Source organism: Lissotriton helveticus, chromosome 3_1, assembly GCF_964261635.1.
Source record: "Lissotriton helveticus chromosome 3_1, aLisHel1.1, whole genome shotgun sequence".
NCBI classification, from domain to species: Eukaryota; Metazoa; Chordata; class Amphibia; order Caudata; family Salamandridae; genus Lissotriton; species Lissotriton helveticus.
In genome coordinates this window covers 1,724,522,357-1,724,539,620 of record NC_136061.1, presented here as the reverse complement: position 1 = coordinate 1,724,539,620, position 17,264 = coordinate 1,724,522,357, and the positions used below count along the sequence as shown (strand labels likewise).

Genomic DNA, 17,264 nt, shown 5'->3' with positions numbered 1-17,264 from the left:
AGTACCTATGCAGTCTGGGAATCGTCCTGTCTGTCCCGTACACTTCTCCAATCACACATCCAGCACTATATACTTATCCTATCACTCCACCAATACCTAAGCACTTCTAAATCCCCCATTGCACTCTGTTTGCAGCACTGTAATTATTCCAGTTACTAGTGATATACTTATGGAATAACCTAGCCAGTACAGCTACAATATTCTGTGCACTATCCATGCAGACCTCTAACCAGCTACATACTATTGGTACACTCCTCCAAATGCCCAGTTAGTACTCCTGCAGTCTATGAATGCTCCTGTCACTCCCTTGCACTTCTCCAATCACCCATCCAGCACTATCGACTTATCCACTCATTCCACCAATACCTAAACACTTATAAATGCACTCAAGCACTTCCCTTGTAGTATTGTAATCTTTTAGTAACTAGCCATGTATTCATGGAATGGTGCAGGTTCCAACCATGCAATTCCACAACCACATGTGTAATACTAATGATGTGCTCTAATATCTTACACACTACTCATACATTCCTCCAATTATGTAGGTAGCACTGTTCCACTGCTCTAACCATTGATGTAGTTTTTGTATGTACTTTTATGGTTATATATGTGAATATTTAAATATAATTATTTTAATTATATTAAATTGTTTTCAAAACTTCTTTTTTTACAGATATTTTGCATACATTTTAAGAAAGAGTTACAATAACAAGAAAACAGCAAAGAAAAAGAGAACGAAGAAAAGAGGCCTATGTAAAAAAAGAGCAATTAGATCAAGTACAACATGGATCCTTAAAGAAAAAGCCTTCTGGTAAGAGAAGTAAAGATTTTTTTTTAAACTTGTAAAGAGTGTTTCAAATCCTAAAAATGAAAGAAGAGAGCGGTACAACAAGAACAAAATGTAGAAAAAACTGGAAAATTGGATTATGGAAAAAAGATTAATGTTGGAAGCAGAAAGAAACAATTTTCAGAAATGCGAAAAAGATTATATAAAAGTAGAGTACTCCAAAATGTACAATTTTTTTTAAAGATATATAAAAGGAGATCAGCATTTTACAAACAAAAAAAGGAGATTGGAAGTGTCATTAAAAAAGCCTTTGATTGAAAAGAAAATGTTTTATTTCAATTTTAAAAGGTTGAAAACTTTAAATACAATAATGCAGTCTATGAAGGACAAATGTAGAAGAAAACAAATAGTAAATAGAACTAATTTTTGTAAAATATTTTCCGGGGAACGGAAGCATACTTCTAGTACGGAACCTTTTTTATCAAAGAAAGCTATTTTCAACAAAATACATTAGTGCATGCTATTGATACCTGTGGTTTTTGTTACGAACTGAAAAATGGTTGTCCAATTGAAAAAGAAAAGATAATTCCTAGAAATGTTGAAGAAGTAATAACTGAGGAAGTTCAAGGGAGACATACCCAGGCTCCAGTGTTTACATGGGATTGTAGTAGTATTTGTAGTATACGTCAGGAATCTATTGATATTTTACAGAATAAAAACTGTGAAACAGAAGATTAAGACTGGAGAAAGTGAGAAAAAATACAGGGTGGCAAGGTCATTCTATGGCTTGTCTTTCTAAGAAAGTGTGTCAAAGTCGTTTTCATCATTTAAGAATGTTAGCAGTACATCATTCCGAAATGCGGAAGTTAGTTAGAAGATTATACTACGTGAAAAGTCCTGCATTATGTCTAAATGAAATTAATACAGCTCTTTTGCATGGCTCAGTGTTGGATGTAAAAAAAGTTTGCGATCTAGAGTTAAGTTTCTTTGCTGGTCAAGAGGAGTGTAGAGAAAGTGAGAGTTTGATAAGAGCAGGTGTTGAAGAAGAGATGAAAGATACTACTGATGTGAAGTTTGAAAAAGAAATACCAACGTTTAAAGAAGTTTCTGGTGAAAATCCCAACGATGTTTGTATTTGTTGTATTGTTGCCGACGTACTCTCTATAAAATTCAAACTAGGAACGTAGATGTGTCTTTAAAAAGTGAACAGGAAAACAATGATAAATGGAGAGAATTTGCTGCTTATCCGTTTGTGGAAGGTCGTTTTGAATTTGGTACTGTACAATGGATTTTTAAATAGTGATACAGTAATTTAGAAGAGAACAAAATGCCAGCTAGACCAGTCCATAATGACTTAGAATTCGTAGCTATATCTCCGGAACTTAAAGATTTAAATACATATGAAGCTATCATTCAATCTGTGCACCCGTTTCATGCTATAATTCGTATGGAGCCTAAAACAGGTAAGCTGCCTCCAACAGATCTACAAAGAGGTTTAAAAGGAAGAGTTGTGTATTTACCTTTAGATTTTAAGAATAATGTTGAAACTGTTGGTATAGATAGAGAGGATACTGAACCTATAGTTATTCTTGTTAATTGTGTACCCACAAAGAGTCGGAAAATATGGCAAGAGTTAGTAGATGTCACAAAAGCCCAAAAGGCTACATTATATCTGGTGCAAAACAATATTTACTATAAAAATGTAAATATAGAAGAAGAATTAATGACTTTAGAAGATGAAACACATTTCAAGTAGACAAATAGAAAAAGTGGAGAACTCAAAAAAATAAGAAATCTATGAACATTATACTATACACCCTCTACATTCAAAAGAACTGAGAGGAGATACTATTGAATTGTTCCAGATGAAAAAAGCAAAAGGAACTCCCATGAGTGTGGGGGGAAAAAAGTTTGGAAGCTCGTTGTTTTCCACAGCTGTTCCCTACTGGAAAAGGTGGACGATATGATGAATGACCAGTTCAGATTCCAGCTTCAGAATATCGTACTTTACGACTATTCTCAGAAGAACCAAGATTTCGCCACTGAATTCCATATTTGTTTCATCTTATATTTGAGAGTGTCCTTTCTGCACTTTCATATGCAGTCAACCATATTTTAAAAACAGGAACACATCTTTCACATGTTTCTGCAAAGGAATTTATGGACAAAGTTGAAGAAAGAGACGAGCATTTGGAATCACAGTTAATTTGATGGCATGTCAACGTGGCACTAATGAATATTGGTATCGACGTCATGGGGAATTAAAATGTATGTTAAGAAACTTAGGAACCCCTAAGTGGAATACGCATGAGATGATTTACTGATTTTCTACAAGAAGCAAATTCAAACATAGAATATATTGAATTGAAGACAGCTGGAGAACTGCGTTCCCAGGATCCTGTAAATGTTTGCAGATATTTTAACCATAGGTTTGAAGCTATGATGTCTCATCTGTAATTAAAAAAAAAAACACCTATTGGCGAAGTTATTGATTTCTTTTGGATAAAGGAATACCAAGCTAGAGGTGCTCCTCACATACATATGCTTTTATGGATCAAGGATGCACCCAAATTTGGAACTGATTCGGATGAGGCGTTTTTATCTTTTATTGAAGACTATGTTACCTGTTCGGTTCCGAAAACAGGAGGAGATGATACCTTAAGACAGCAAGTTTTACGGTTTCATTGTCATCAATTTGGAAAATATTGCAGACAGAAATATAAGTCAAAGGATACATTTTACACAAAATGTCGATTTGGCTCTCCACGTCCAGTAATTTCCAAAGGTAGAGCGAATAGTTTTTTGTCAGCTGTGAGGCATACTATCACTCGAAAATCACCAAAAAATACTTATAATATAAACAGAAAAGAATCCAAGTACATTAATGATTCCAATACGGTGATTTGAAGATGTGGTATACAAATATGGACATACAATATGTTGCAGATAACTCAATTCATGTTGCTCGCAATGTTGTGTCATACATTACCAAATCTGAAAAGACAGAATTGAAAGAAATGTAGGAGGAAATTTCACAGGAGAAGACACTTAGCAAAAATTTGTACAGCTTCAGCTTGAAGATGCTTTCACATCGAGAAATTGGATCGTACGAATTTTCAGATCGATTGACGTCTAGGTCTTCCTGCGACACGAAATTGTGTTTTGTAATGTGTACAAGACATTGAATACTTGGCACTGAATGAACCGGAAAGCACAGATATTCTGAAAACAAATATGTTGGATACGTACTATCCAAATAGAAGGCCACACCTGGAAAAGAGATGTCTATATGAAATACTGCAACATTATAGTTTTTAAAAAAAGTTACAGAATAGAAATTAAATAAAATACGCTGTAATTGGATCTGAAGGAGGTTTGGTAAAACATGCCAAAGGAAATCTGATTAATCACAGGAAACTAAGTTGCTATACTCCCGAAAAAAGGGAGTTTTTCTTCTTAGCTCTTCTGCAACTCTTTAAACCTTGGCGGACTGAAATGGAATTGTGACTGCTAGGAAGATTCTTTCAATGCATGTAAAGATAGCATTGAATGTACAATTTTTCCAAATTATCTCCAAATGTTGAATGAAGAGATTAATCAAGAAAGAACTATTGCAGTTGAAATAGCTAGAGATAGTTCTCAAGATAGTCAGAGTTCTGCCCCACAAGGTCAAGATCCACTAGGAGAAGCCATACTTGAAAATGAAGGGGAAATATTTTCAGAAACATCATTCTGCCAATTGGGAAGATGTTGATAATTACGCTTTCAATTATTGATTCTGTTCTTTCATATTGCATTTGGAAAATTGTGTTCGAAAGAAAGTGGTCATATATTTGATCTTTGTAGTATATACTATGTTACTAAGGATGTTCATTTGTGAAAATGTAAATAAAAAGTTGAGTGTTGTAAATATTTTGAAGAGAAATATGTTTTTTTAAACTTAATTTGATGATCAACATTGAAATCACTGTGTATGGTGAAGTTCAATAGAATCTGAAGACAGCAAAAAAAGGCAAATTGAATATGTGATGTAATTGTATACTTAGGTTGTGTTGCAAAAGGTATAAAATTGCATGTAATAACTGAATTATTTTCTTCTCTTTTACAGACCCTACTACTAAAGTTTAAATTACTTTAAATATACATTACAAAAAAAAGAAGTGAAAAAATATTACCATTAATTTCATATCTACTTGAAAACAGCTAAGATTAATTCACCCAGGTACTACTCATGCAGTCTATCAAAAACACTGTCACTACCCGTGCACTACTCCAGTCACCCAGCTAGTACCATATACTAATCCAATCTCTGCGCTAATGCCCAAGCACTTATAAATTCACCCAACACTCCCTTTGCAGTACTGTAATCATCCAGTCAATGCTCATGTACTCATACAAGGCTCAAGCACCAACACAAGCACTGCTTGAATTCTCTGCGCTGTACTTTTAAAGGATAAAATGTACGATCGGTTAGCGCACACAGCGCGACATCGCAACTCACGTACGTGGCGTAGCGCGGGCCCGAAAACGCGCACCACTCGCTAACGTAACACGGAACGTGCATGACAACCAATATGTCAGCGAACGAGACAAGTGCATGACAGGTGCGCAAATGTTTTTACTTTGTAACATCAGCAGTGCATTGCGGGGGCGCGAGTTATAGTTAGCTGAACCATAACTGCCGAATTTGTCTGGTATTGTACGAGTGAAATGTCAAACTAACTATAACATCTCTAAAACCTGTGGTTTTTTCATTGAATATAGGTTCTGTTCTAAAATAAAAATTACCATCTTGCTGACTCTGTTGGTCCGGTCCTCATTCTTTTGCTGGCGTGGAGGCGGTGTCTGCGAGCGCAGAGCAAGCTGAGGAGGAGCTTCGTATATATATATATATATATATATATATATATTTTCACGATTGATCCTGTCGCAGAGGGAACTCCACAGGTTGGTGCTGGGTTCGGGACCAGGACCGGATCCCGTGAATTATTTTTCACGAACAGAAGACCAGCACTCCGCACTTCGGAATTAAATTAAATTATATTATATTATATATAGTTTTTTAATGCTTATCCTAGTGCATTATGGGACATGCAGTTTGGCATTCATTATGCATTGTTATCTACATTTTTGACATGTTTGCATTGTTTAACGTTTACATGTGTTTCAATGTTGGGCTAAGTGTAAACGTTAAACAATGCAAACATGTCAAAAATGTAGATAACAATGCATAATGAATGCCAAACTGCATGTCCCATAATGCACTAGGATAAGCATTAAAAAACTATATAATTGTAAGTGAAGTAGGACTACTGTGAACACTGCCGTGAAAAGGAACCATCTGGTTCGAAACGCGTAGGCTTCTAACAGTGTCTGCAATAAACCTTTAATTTAATTCCGAAGTGCGGAGTGCTGGTCTTCTGTTCGTGAAAAATATATATATATATATATATATATATATATATATATATATATATATATATATATACACACACATACATATACAAATATATATATATGTATATATATATATATATACATACACACACACACATACACACTAAACAAGAGGTCTGTAAAACACAAATGGTAGTGCACCCAAGAACCATTCATTTAAAGAAGTCCAATTCCAAACTGTGTATGTCATCTATTAACATTTGAACCTAGGAGTCACGGAAACAAGAGAGCCTCTCTTTTTCTTTTGTTTCAATGACTCACAGGTGTGAGCGACTGGTTGTGCACCTTGGGACATTAATCAAGATGTCAATCATATGGGTGGACTGGCTTGAACTATTGCGAAAATAGGTTTCATTGTGAATAGAGATCCTATCCACGAAGAAGGACGCTTCCTCATGGTGGCAGGTAGAATCAAGGAATAAATGATTTATGGGTATGAAATGTATTTGCCCTGAAGAGGTTCAAATGTGGTGAACGAAATGCGTTGGCTGTTTGCGGTAATGTCTGGAGTTTCATTTTGTGTCAACACCAGTAAAATAAAGAAGATATGGAACATATACAGTTTGGAATTGGACTTCTTTAAATTAACACTGGTTCTTCAGTGCACCAACATTTGTGTTTTATAGTATAATATGACCATAGGGTCGCACCTTTGAGCAGCAGGTGCCTATAGTGGGTGCATGTGCCAAGGATCAGAATTTTTAGAATTCAATAATTGGGACAAGGGGGACGTACAATATTTTTTAAAGGCCAGTAGCTTTGTTTCTTTTATAATAAACAAGAGGATTGGTAAAATATCAGTTACAAAGGACTGAATTGACTTTTACAGGCAACCACTGGAAGCCAGTCTAACCAAGGTTGTACAAGTACAAAGGTGTGAGAATCTACATGAAAAGAATGACTATTGCCAGCCATGTCAAACATGCAAAACATGCAAAACATGCAAAATCCCGCCCTGCTGGAATGGAAGCATATTTGGTCTGGTCCCTGCCAGCAGGGTTAGGCTAAGCTGACAGCATTGTTTAAATGTGAAGCATCTTGAACGAACTGATACGGAAGAGTTCACCGGAGAATAAACTTAGTAACGTCAGTCATGGGCCGGCCATGCATATGTTCAGGCCTTTTTTTTTTATTTAATCGGAGCAAAATGTTCTGCTGGGAAGATCATCCCAAAACAGCTTAGAGAAGAAGAAACTGATTGTAGAAGTAGTTGCAACACTGTTAACCCTTGCAAACCTAAAAAGCTTCATAGCAAAAATCACTAATGGTATTACAACACCGGCATTATAACACTTCATGCATAAATAAATACCTCAAAGTTTTTCTGCCACTCTCTATCACGTTTTGCTTTTTCTGCAGTCTCAATTTCTTCTTCCCGTTGTCTCTTTCTGCACGGTAAAATAAAGGTGATGTATAATGATTAATATTTAGCAGCACAATTATTAACAAATTAGGTTTTACAAACTACTTATTGTTTAATTTTTTTAATGAAAGATAAGCAGAGCAGTTACAATACCCGCCCTAAAGAGCACATAAACATGAAAGGTTTCGGCTGCCATGGAAAACATAGCAAAAAAAGATATTTTTAGTACTGTAAAACATACAACAATGTCCATACCTTGATACCTCTGCACAGCGTGGTGGTCACTAAGCCATCCACTGTTGAAATTGTAACCCAAAATATCTGGTTTCTCCCTATCACACGCTGCATATTTGTGCATTCTACCGCACTATAGTGATAGCACATCCGGCAGCACACCAGGCAGTCACTACGATTGCCACTTAAGACTGAATGTGACCATGACCAACCCTATTTGGCTAGATGATTGGTCTTATTTTTCTGGAAAGTCAATCCAGTGGACCCTCATTAAGTCTTTACTCTTCTTTTGATCCAAAGTCACACTAGGAAATGCAATTATACCTCAACCTTTTCCTAATAATGACTTGCAAGTCCTGTTTGTATCACAAAAAGGACAAGGCTGAAGTCGAGATTGATGTGTTTATGTCACGTTATCTTTCCTTGCTGTTGGTTTGGTACATACATTCCTCCATCATGAATTTGCACTGCCAGAATTTTGTCCTGGCTGGCATAATTCACAGAACAATATCTGCCTTGGAAAAGTGAGGTACATAAAACTGAAATCTGGCTAGATGCACCTACAATCACATCACTTGACAATTTCAGCACCTCTTTTGAACGACTCCCATGAACAGTGGGCAGGAACAAGTCCAAAATGTAGATGCTCATCCCACTGGCTTTATTCTACAGAAATGTTACTTCGGTTTCTGAGGTGGCAACAGCTGTAAAAGCACAGCTTTCGAAATGCTGCAATCTCTGGCTCCTGTCACTATATACCTTTAATGCACTTTCAACAGCAGAGATGAGGGGAGACAAGGTCTCAGATCCTGCTCTGTTTTTTTCTGGGTTTCTGCTCTGCACTGCCTTCTAAATTGATGGCATTTTGTTCCCTACAACATACATAGGGCCACATGTATGAAGCCTTTTTGAGTTTCTAAATGGGCTGATTAGCAGAATTGGCCTGTTTGTGAACGTAAAAAAGGCTTTTCACAAGCATCAAATCAAATTGAGATTCAGTAACCTGTTACCGAATCGCAAATTGGGTTTTGCAATGCGACAGCTAAACATCAGGGATTATGACTGTCACATGGCCTGCATATCTCACTAGGCCCAGCCTGGGTACCCCTAGGTGTTAGGCTGGAATGGCACTTTTAGGCTGCTTTGATTGGCTATGTAGCTAGAACATTATGGAGCTCTTGCGATCATGGCAGACTTTAATGGGCCTAAGACAAGGGGTTCAAGAAGCAGGAGCTGCAGAAAATGGAGAAAAAAAAAGGGTTGGTCGAAAATATTCAAGACCGATAGCAAGAAAATGCTGAGTTACATGTATAGACTGTAGGACTGCACAACAGATCAGATGGTGCCTGGAGTGATACAAACCTCACAGAGCCTCACAGAAACAAAAATGTCCCTTTGTGATATCTAAGAGGTGCAAAGTGCAGCCATGAAAAGAGCAGGATACAAGAAAAAAAGATCCCCAAGGAAAAAATAAAAACAAAACAAATAACAACCACTCAGGGGTATTAGTCAAGAATAAGGAAGAGCGAATAGTTTCTTACCGGTCGGTGTAGTTTTGCAGCTTGAAGACTTTCTGGATTCACTATGCTGTGCATTATTCTGAGGTATGAGAAGGGGGTACCCCCTCAAGGAGACCAAACGGCAGAGGAGGAAACCAGCCGGGAACGTCCCACCAGGTTGGGTCCGGAATAGTAGTATTTTTTTTTTTTTTCTTTTTTTCATAGCCCAGGTGGGCGTCGACATCCCACCATTTGGTGTCCTCCTGTGATGTCGGCGCACTTCCCCCGGAAGCTCCCACCTTTGGGCGCCATCTTCGGATTCTTTTTTTCTTGTTTTTATGCCAACTATGTTTATCCTTTTCCATTCTTCTCAAGTCCTTTTCCCATAAAGGAACTATAATTTTGTCTCAAAGATTCTAAATATATATATATTTCTTTTTATTTTGTCGTTTTCCTCCTGTCATCTTTCTGGCGGAGGTGGGTGGGTTCGCTAGTGAATCCGGAAAGTCTTCAAGCTGCAAAACTACACCGACTGAGAAGAAACTATTTGTTTTGCAGTGTGAATCTTTCTGGATTCACAATGCTGTGCATAGACTTTGTAGCGGTTTGTTAGATTTGTGGCGGCTGGGTGGAAGATGAGCGTTGGTTGTTGAATATATGTTGAAGCACCCTTTGACCTACTTGTGCTTCCTTGTTCATCTGTATATCCACGCAGTAGTGCTTAGTGAACGTGCACTGAAGCCCATGTTGCCGCCAGGTAGATGTCCTGGATGGGTGCGTTTGCCAGAAAGGCTATTGTTGCTCCTTTTTTCCAGGTAGATTGGGCTTGTGCCCCTCCTAGTAATTCTTGGCCTGCCTGATTGTGGCAGAATTGGATAGTTTGTGCGATCTATCTTGCGATGGTGCCTTTTGTTACTGGTCTTCCCAAGAAACTGATTGCGAAGGACATAAAGAACTGTTTTGTTTTCCTGTGATCTTTAGTTCTTTCAATGTAATGCATTACTGCCCTCCTAGCGTTCAGAGTATGCAGTGCTCTCTCCACGCTTGTGGATGGTTTCTGAAAGAAACTTGGTATCTGTATTGTTTGGTTCATGTGGAACCTTGACACCACCTTTGGCATAAAGTTTGGGTCTGTTCTTATTACCACCCTGTCATTGTGAATTTGAATGTAAGGTTCTTGTAGTGTTAGTGCTTGCAGTTCGCTTACCCTGCGTAGCGAGGTGATTGCTACCAAAAAGGCTGTCTTTATTGTGAGCATCTGTAGTGAGACCTTGTGGATGGGTTCAAAAGGCACTTTCATAAGCTCTATATTAAGGTTCCATGCTGGCGGAGGCATCCTTTTGGGTGGGGGGTGGGCGATTCTTTTAGCCCCTTCCAGGAATCTCTTTACCGCCTGGGATGTAAAGAAGCTTTTTCCATTCTCCCCTCTTGTATAGGCTAGTATCGCTGCTAGGTGTACTCTCAGCGAGGGACAGCTTAGGTTTGTTCTTAGCAAGTGTGTTAAATATTTTAGCACTGTTGATTCCTGGTGATTTTCTTGTGTAGCTTTTCCCTGATACACCACTGTGTGAACCGTTTCCATTTTGCTACATAGCACTTCCGTGTGGTAGGCCTTTTTGCCTCCCGCAGCACCCACAGTGTGCTCTCTGGGAGTTTTAGGTTTACAAACTCTACGTCTTCAGGAGCCTGGCTGCTACGCAGAGGCGCTCTGGGTGAAGCACCTCTTCGTTTTGCATGCAGAGCAAGTCTTTTCTTCTTGCGAACTTGTGTGACGGGCCCTGCGCCATCTCCACTATGTGTGAGAATCAGGACTGTCTGGCCCACTGTGGTGCTACCAGAATCAGTGTCATGTTGCTGGTTTTGCATTTGCTGAGCACTCTGTGTATCAGTGGTATCGGGGGAAAAGCATAGGCAAATGTCTCCGACCAGCTTATCCAAAGGGCATTTCCCTGGGATTGTTCCTCTGGCTGTCTGGATGCGAAGTATTGGCATTTTGCATTCTGGTGTGTTGCAAATAGGTCTTTTGTTGGGGTCCCCCACTTCTTGAATAGCTTTTGCGTTTCCTGTGTATTGAACTCCCACTCGTGGGATGCTGATGTCTGTCTGCTGAGCCTGTCTGCCTCCACGTTTTCCTTTCCTAGTAGGTGTATTGTCATGAGGTCTATTTGTAGTGGGATGGCCAATCTCCATATTTTCTGCGCTAGGTTGGACAGTGGTACGGATTGTGTTCCTCCCGGTTTGTTGATGTAGAACAGCGTTGTGGTGGTGTCGGTTTGTACCAACACTCTCTCCCAGTATAGTTGTTTCTGGAAGGTTTTCAGGGCAAGGAACACAGTCTTTAGTTTCGGATAGTTGGTGGGTCGGACTGCATCTGTTGGAGTCCACAGACCCCTCCGCTTGAGCTTGTTGATTTGTGCTCCCCATCCCATCTGGTATACGTCTGTGGTGATGGTCATTGTTGGGGTTGGTTTCCCCTTATGTTCTTTTTGTTCCACCATGCTATCTCCTCTTGCACTGTGTGCGTTACAACCACTAGATCTTCCCAACTCCCTGTAGCTTGTGACCATTGTTGTTGCAGTCATTCCTAGAATGGTCTCATGTGGAGTCGTATATTGGGGACTAGGTGTATGCAGGGACGCCATCATCCCCATGAACTTGCTCGCTGTCCTCACTGTAAGAGCTTGCCCCTTCCGGTATTGATGTGTCTCCTTCAGCAGGGCAAGTGTTCTCTTCTCGCTGGGGAACACCTTGCTCTGAATGGTGTTGATCTGGGTCCCCAGGAAGATCTTCACCTGTTCTGGTTCCATTGAGGATTTCCCCCAGTGTATTGAGAATCCCAGTTCTGTCAGCGTCTGTGTGACCTGCTGTGCATGTATTTGGCATTGTTTGTAGGAACTTGCCTTAATCAGCTAGTCGTCGAGGTAGGGGTATACATGAATCCCCTCCCTCCCCAGGTGCGTCGCTACAGCTGCGAGGCATTTTGTGTAGACCCTTGGTGCGGATTTTAGTCTGAAGGCCAGGGCTGTGAACTGGCAGTGCGCTTTGTCATTGGCAAATCTTAGTAGATGTTTGTGTTGTCTGTTCATGGGAATGTGTAGGTAGGCGTCTTTGAGGTCTATGGTGGGCATAAAATCTCGGTCCCTTATCAGAGGAATAACTTCCTCTAGGGATGTCATTTTGAATTTTTGAGTCTTTATGTATTGGTTTAGGAACCATAGGTCCAGGATGGGTCTTAACGTTTTGTGTACCTTTGGTACGAGGAAGTAGTTTGAGTACACTCCCTTGTTTCTTTCTTTGAACAGTACTGTTTCTATCGCTTCCTTGTGGAGGAGTTCTTGTGCTTCCTGTAGAAAGCCAGAGTTCTTTTGCAGAGCACGTCTCTTGCTTTTCGGCCTCCTGTTTGGTGGCTTCTTTTCCCGTTCTATACATTATACAAACGGTTTGATGTTCAGTATCCATTTGTCTGTTGTTATTTTCTTCCACTCCTTGAAGAAGTGTCTTAGCCTGCCTCCTACTGGTGTTACATGCTCGTTGATTTCTCTTTTGTGTTTGTGCAATTGTTTTCTTAGTCCTTTATTGTGCCGCTCCCGTAGAGGTGTTGTGTGGGTGGGCAAGTATGGTGCAGCAAAGTCACTTTGAGGTGGGTTGTTGGCCCTCTCTTCTTGTTTGTCCTCGTCCATTCAATCGCCCTCGAAAGGACTGGCCCCATGGCTGGTACTGCCAGGTTTGCTATTGCTGGGTTTGCTGGTGCTGACCTTGCTGCGCTTGGTTGTTGCCCTGGTAGGTTTGTTGGAAGGTCTGGTGGGACGTTCCCGGCTGGTTTCCTCCTCTGCCGTTTGGTCTCCTTGAGGGGGTACCCCCTTCTCATACCTCTGAACTGCAGCGCTTCCATGGTTCTCGCAGTTTCATTCTCTTTCTTGAGCTGTGTCAGTTTGTCATCTAATGGCACCCCGAACAGCGTTTCCCCATTGAAGGGTGTGTTTAGAATATTATTCTGGACTTCTGGCTTGAAGCCTGAGATCCTCAGGTTTCAAGCTGGCGTCAAACTCCTCTTTGACATCTACAATCGTCGTGGGCTTCGAAGGGATGGTGTATCTGCTCATCCGTTCGTCTAAATCCTTCTTTCTCTGGACGATACTGTCCATTTCGGCCTCGAGCCTTCTCTTTTTCCTCTCCATCTCGGTGGTTTGTTTGGCGTCGAGTGTTTCGGCGGTTCTCTTCTATATCGTCTATGTCGAAGATGCCTTCGGCTCTTTTTCCTTCGGTGTTGAGCGTGCCTTTTCGGGGACGTGCTTCGACGACCTAGGTTTGTCTTGGGTTTTCGCCGGCTGGGAGTCCTTTTCGAAGGAACCGCTGGGCTGTTTGTCCCTGGATGCAGTTGTGGCTGTCGATAGCTTTGGCGCCAGTGCTCCTTTCGAGGACTTTGACTCTGATTTTTGAGTGTCTGATGGGGTTTTAGGGGTCGACGTCTCTTACCTCCTTGGTCGACTTCATATAGGTCTCTACAAAAGTGTAGTCCTTAAGTCCCTTGGCGATGTTGTCCTCTTCTCCACTGGAGATGCCCAAGTCCCGGAGCGACGGAGGCTCTCCTTGGCCCTGCATGTTGTAGTTGGTTCTCCTCTGTCTTTCCCTTACTCTGAGGGTCTTCGGGGTGAATGCCGAGCAGGCGTTGCAATCCTTGCTTTCGTGGTCGATTGGAAGGCAGGGGTTGCAAACCGGGAGCTGGTCCTTCTACGTGTATTTGTGGTGGCAATTACGGCAGAATTTGAAAGGTGTTTTGTCTATTCCTGTGCTCAGGAGGCCCCCTTTATGCGCATTCTCTGTTGGACGCCAAAGTTATCGATCTTCCTCTCCTTCGTCGTCCCGGCTCTGTGTTCTTGATTGCGAGATGTATTCTCAAATTTTTCTGTGGTTTTCCTGCTTTATTTTTCGCTTCTTCTTTCCAAAAACTCTGAAACCTTTCAGTGACGATCCAGACCCAACGGCGGATAAAAGAATCTGAAGATGGCGCCCTAAGGTGGGAGCTTCCGGGGGAAGCGCGCCGACGTCACATGAGGACACCAAATGGTGAGATGTCGACGCCCACCACCTGGGCTAGGAAAAAAAAAAACTGAAAAAATAGTATGATTCTGGACCCAACCACTAGACCGCGGAAAAAAACAGCATAGTGAATCCAGAAAGATTCACGCTGCAAAACATACCTTTCAAGTTCCATCTAGAAACCTTTGACTCATACCTCAAAACAATCAAAATAGCAATCACTGTCTCTCTACTAAGTCAATCCAAAAAGAGAGTAAGGTAGCTTCCAGGAATGATTATCTCTAGAAATAGTTTTAGCCCTGAGCAGCTTCTAATAAGTCATCAAAAGCACAAATTTCAAATAATACAAAAAGTCCTCAGGATAGAGTGCTAGCAAACTGTCAGGGGTAGTAAGCTCTATGTAAATACAATTACCTTTCGTGCATTTCCTTCGCTTCTCGCTCTTTCCGCTTGATTTCCAACTCGGCAAATAACTTCATTGTTTGTTTGTACACTGCTTGTTTGAACTACAAAAAAGAAACATCTTTGTTTAAAGGTATTTCTAAATCATCAAAGCTTCAGTTCATGTGGAAATACTTTGTCTTGCACAAAATACTAGGCATTCCTTAATACATGATCTTTAAAAACGATACACAAACATCTGTTTGAGGCTGCTATCACTTTTAAACAGATGGTACTACAATGTTTTGTGCAAGGTTACTCATTTCACAACATCAACTGCTAAAGGATGAAAAGGTCAATTAATCTTGAATGGGTAATTCACATAAAACTGATAGTTCACATCTTATAGGGCCACAACACTGGCGTGGCTAATCTGACTCTTCAACACTACCCTTCTTCTCTACTATATAGGAGCCAGTTCAGTGCTGTTAGGCTTTGAGGTTTAGTTTCTGGGTGGCTGAGGTCTAAATCGGTCGGCAGGTTGAGCCAGTGGCATAAGCTGTTGAATTGCAATCCTATGGTGTGATTTTTGAGGAGATCTAGCTGCCAGCATAGTTCCTCATTGTGAGGTGGAAGGAGCAGATCAAAGGCATCATCCTAGACTACTCGCTCTCAATGAACCGCCAAATCAACGCCATTTCGACCTCCTGCTTCCACACGCTCCGCCTGCTTTATAAGATCTTCAGCTGGATCCACACAGAGTCCAGGAAAACGGTCACCCATGCGCTTGTTAGCAGCGGACTCGACTACAGCAACACACTCCATGCTGGTACCACCCAGAAACTCCAAAAGAAACTGCAGAACATTAAGAACATCTCCGCCAGACTCATCCTGAACATCCCATGCTGCAGCCACAATACCAGACACCTGAGACCTTCACTGGCTACCTGTCAACAAAAGAATTACCTTCGAGCTCCTTATGTACGCCTACAAAGCCCTCCGCAAGGTCGGCCCAGCTTACCTGAAAAACCGCCTCTCCGTCTACACTCCCACCAGACAGCTCCGCTCCGCCCAACTGGCCCTGGCCACCATCCCACAGATCCCACAATATAATGTGCTGGTTTACTGCTTGCTATTCTGATTCAGGCATGTGAATCTATGAAAGCTTCCAATACTGGAGAACTACAGTTACAGGTAAGTAACTTGTTTTCTTACTCCAGGATTGGAGCTTTCATAGATTCACACGCCTGAATGAGAATAGCAAGCAGTAAACCAGCATATTTTATTGTGCAGAAAACTGACTTTAGGCAGCATATGGATTGAAAAAACTGCACTCTATATACATATATACTTGTATATGTCTTGAAATATTGAGATCATTTTCAACATTAAGATAATAAAATATATAACACTCGTAATCTGTGACATCAAAAAGCATAACAAGAAAATGTGAATATGCAACACAAAGAAAGGAGGGAGGAGAAAGAGGGCTCAAAGTCACTGGAAAAGGTTTCTCAGCACCGCTTGTCCTACTGCCACATCCTTCCAGGCAGTAATGTCTGGTAAAGGTGTGCATATTCTTCCAGGTAGCCGCCCTGCAGATATCCTTGACAGGCACCCCAGCAAACAGAGCAGTGGAAGTGGACACTGCTCTTGTAAAATGAGCACAAATTTGTGCATTCAACGGCTTCCCTGCCGCCTTATGACAATAGTGTATCGCACTGGAAACCCAATCGGGCAATACCTCTTTTGGATAGAGGAAAACCCTTCCTAGGTGCACTAAAAGATACAAAAAGTTGTGAAGACTTTCGGAAAGGTTTTGTCTTTTGTAAATAAAACTTGAGACAGTGCTGTACATCCAGTGAGTGAAGAGCTCTCGCAGCCGCGGTCGGTTGACGAAAAAATCTTTTAAGGATTAGTGGCTCACTCAAATGAAAGTCTGAAGGCACCTTGGGTAAGAATTTCGGATTAGTTTGGAGTACAATCCGGTCCTCCTTAAACTGCAAGAAAGGTTCTTGTATAGTGAGAGCTTGTAACTTCCCAACTCTCCAGGCCGAAGTGAGTGCTATGAGAAGAGCTACCTTCCACAATAGGAATTTGAGATCCGCCCTGTGAATGGGCTCGAAGGGCTGCTTCACTAATTGAGATAGTACAATGTTTAGTTGCCAGAGAGGCGGTGGAGGCTTTACAGGAGGAAAGGTTCTAAATAACCCCTTCATGAATTGTTTGATGATTCTAGCAGACCACAAAGATGGTCCCGAGGAAGTTCTTCTGTAACGTGATATAGCGGCCAGATGCACCTTAATAGAAGCATGAGCTAAGCCATTATTTTGTTAAGAGCAGAATATAAGGGATAATCTCATGAGCTGCCGACCTCAGAGGATGAATATTAGCTTCTTGGCACCATATAAAAAACCTCTTCCATTTCATCCTGTAAGTTTTGTTTGTACTCTCCGTTCTGGCCTTTGACAATATATCTCTTCATTCCGATGGAATAATTAGA

General features: G+C 40.8%; 1 protein-coding gene across 1 annotated transcript in view; it reads right to left on the bottom strand.

Moving 5' to 3' along the window:
- The window catches only part of DNAJC8 (DnaJ heat shock protein family (Hsp40) member C8), a 222,262-nt gene that overhangs the window by 39,505 nt on the left and 165,493 nt on the right, over nucleotides 1-17,264 (bottom strand). Inside the window, exons 7-8 of the mRNA XM_078682509.1 lie at nucleotides 14,795-14,886; nucleotides 7,557-7,632 (exon numbers count right to left, since the gene is read on the bottom strand). Of these exons, the coding sequence (XP_078538635.1) occupies nucleotides 7,557-7,632; nucleotides 14,795-14,886 (168 nt within the window). The remainder of the gene's footprint in view (nucleotides 1-7,556; nucleotides 7,633-14,794; nucleotides 14,887-17,264) is intronic.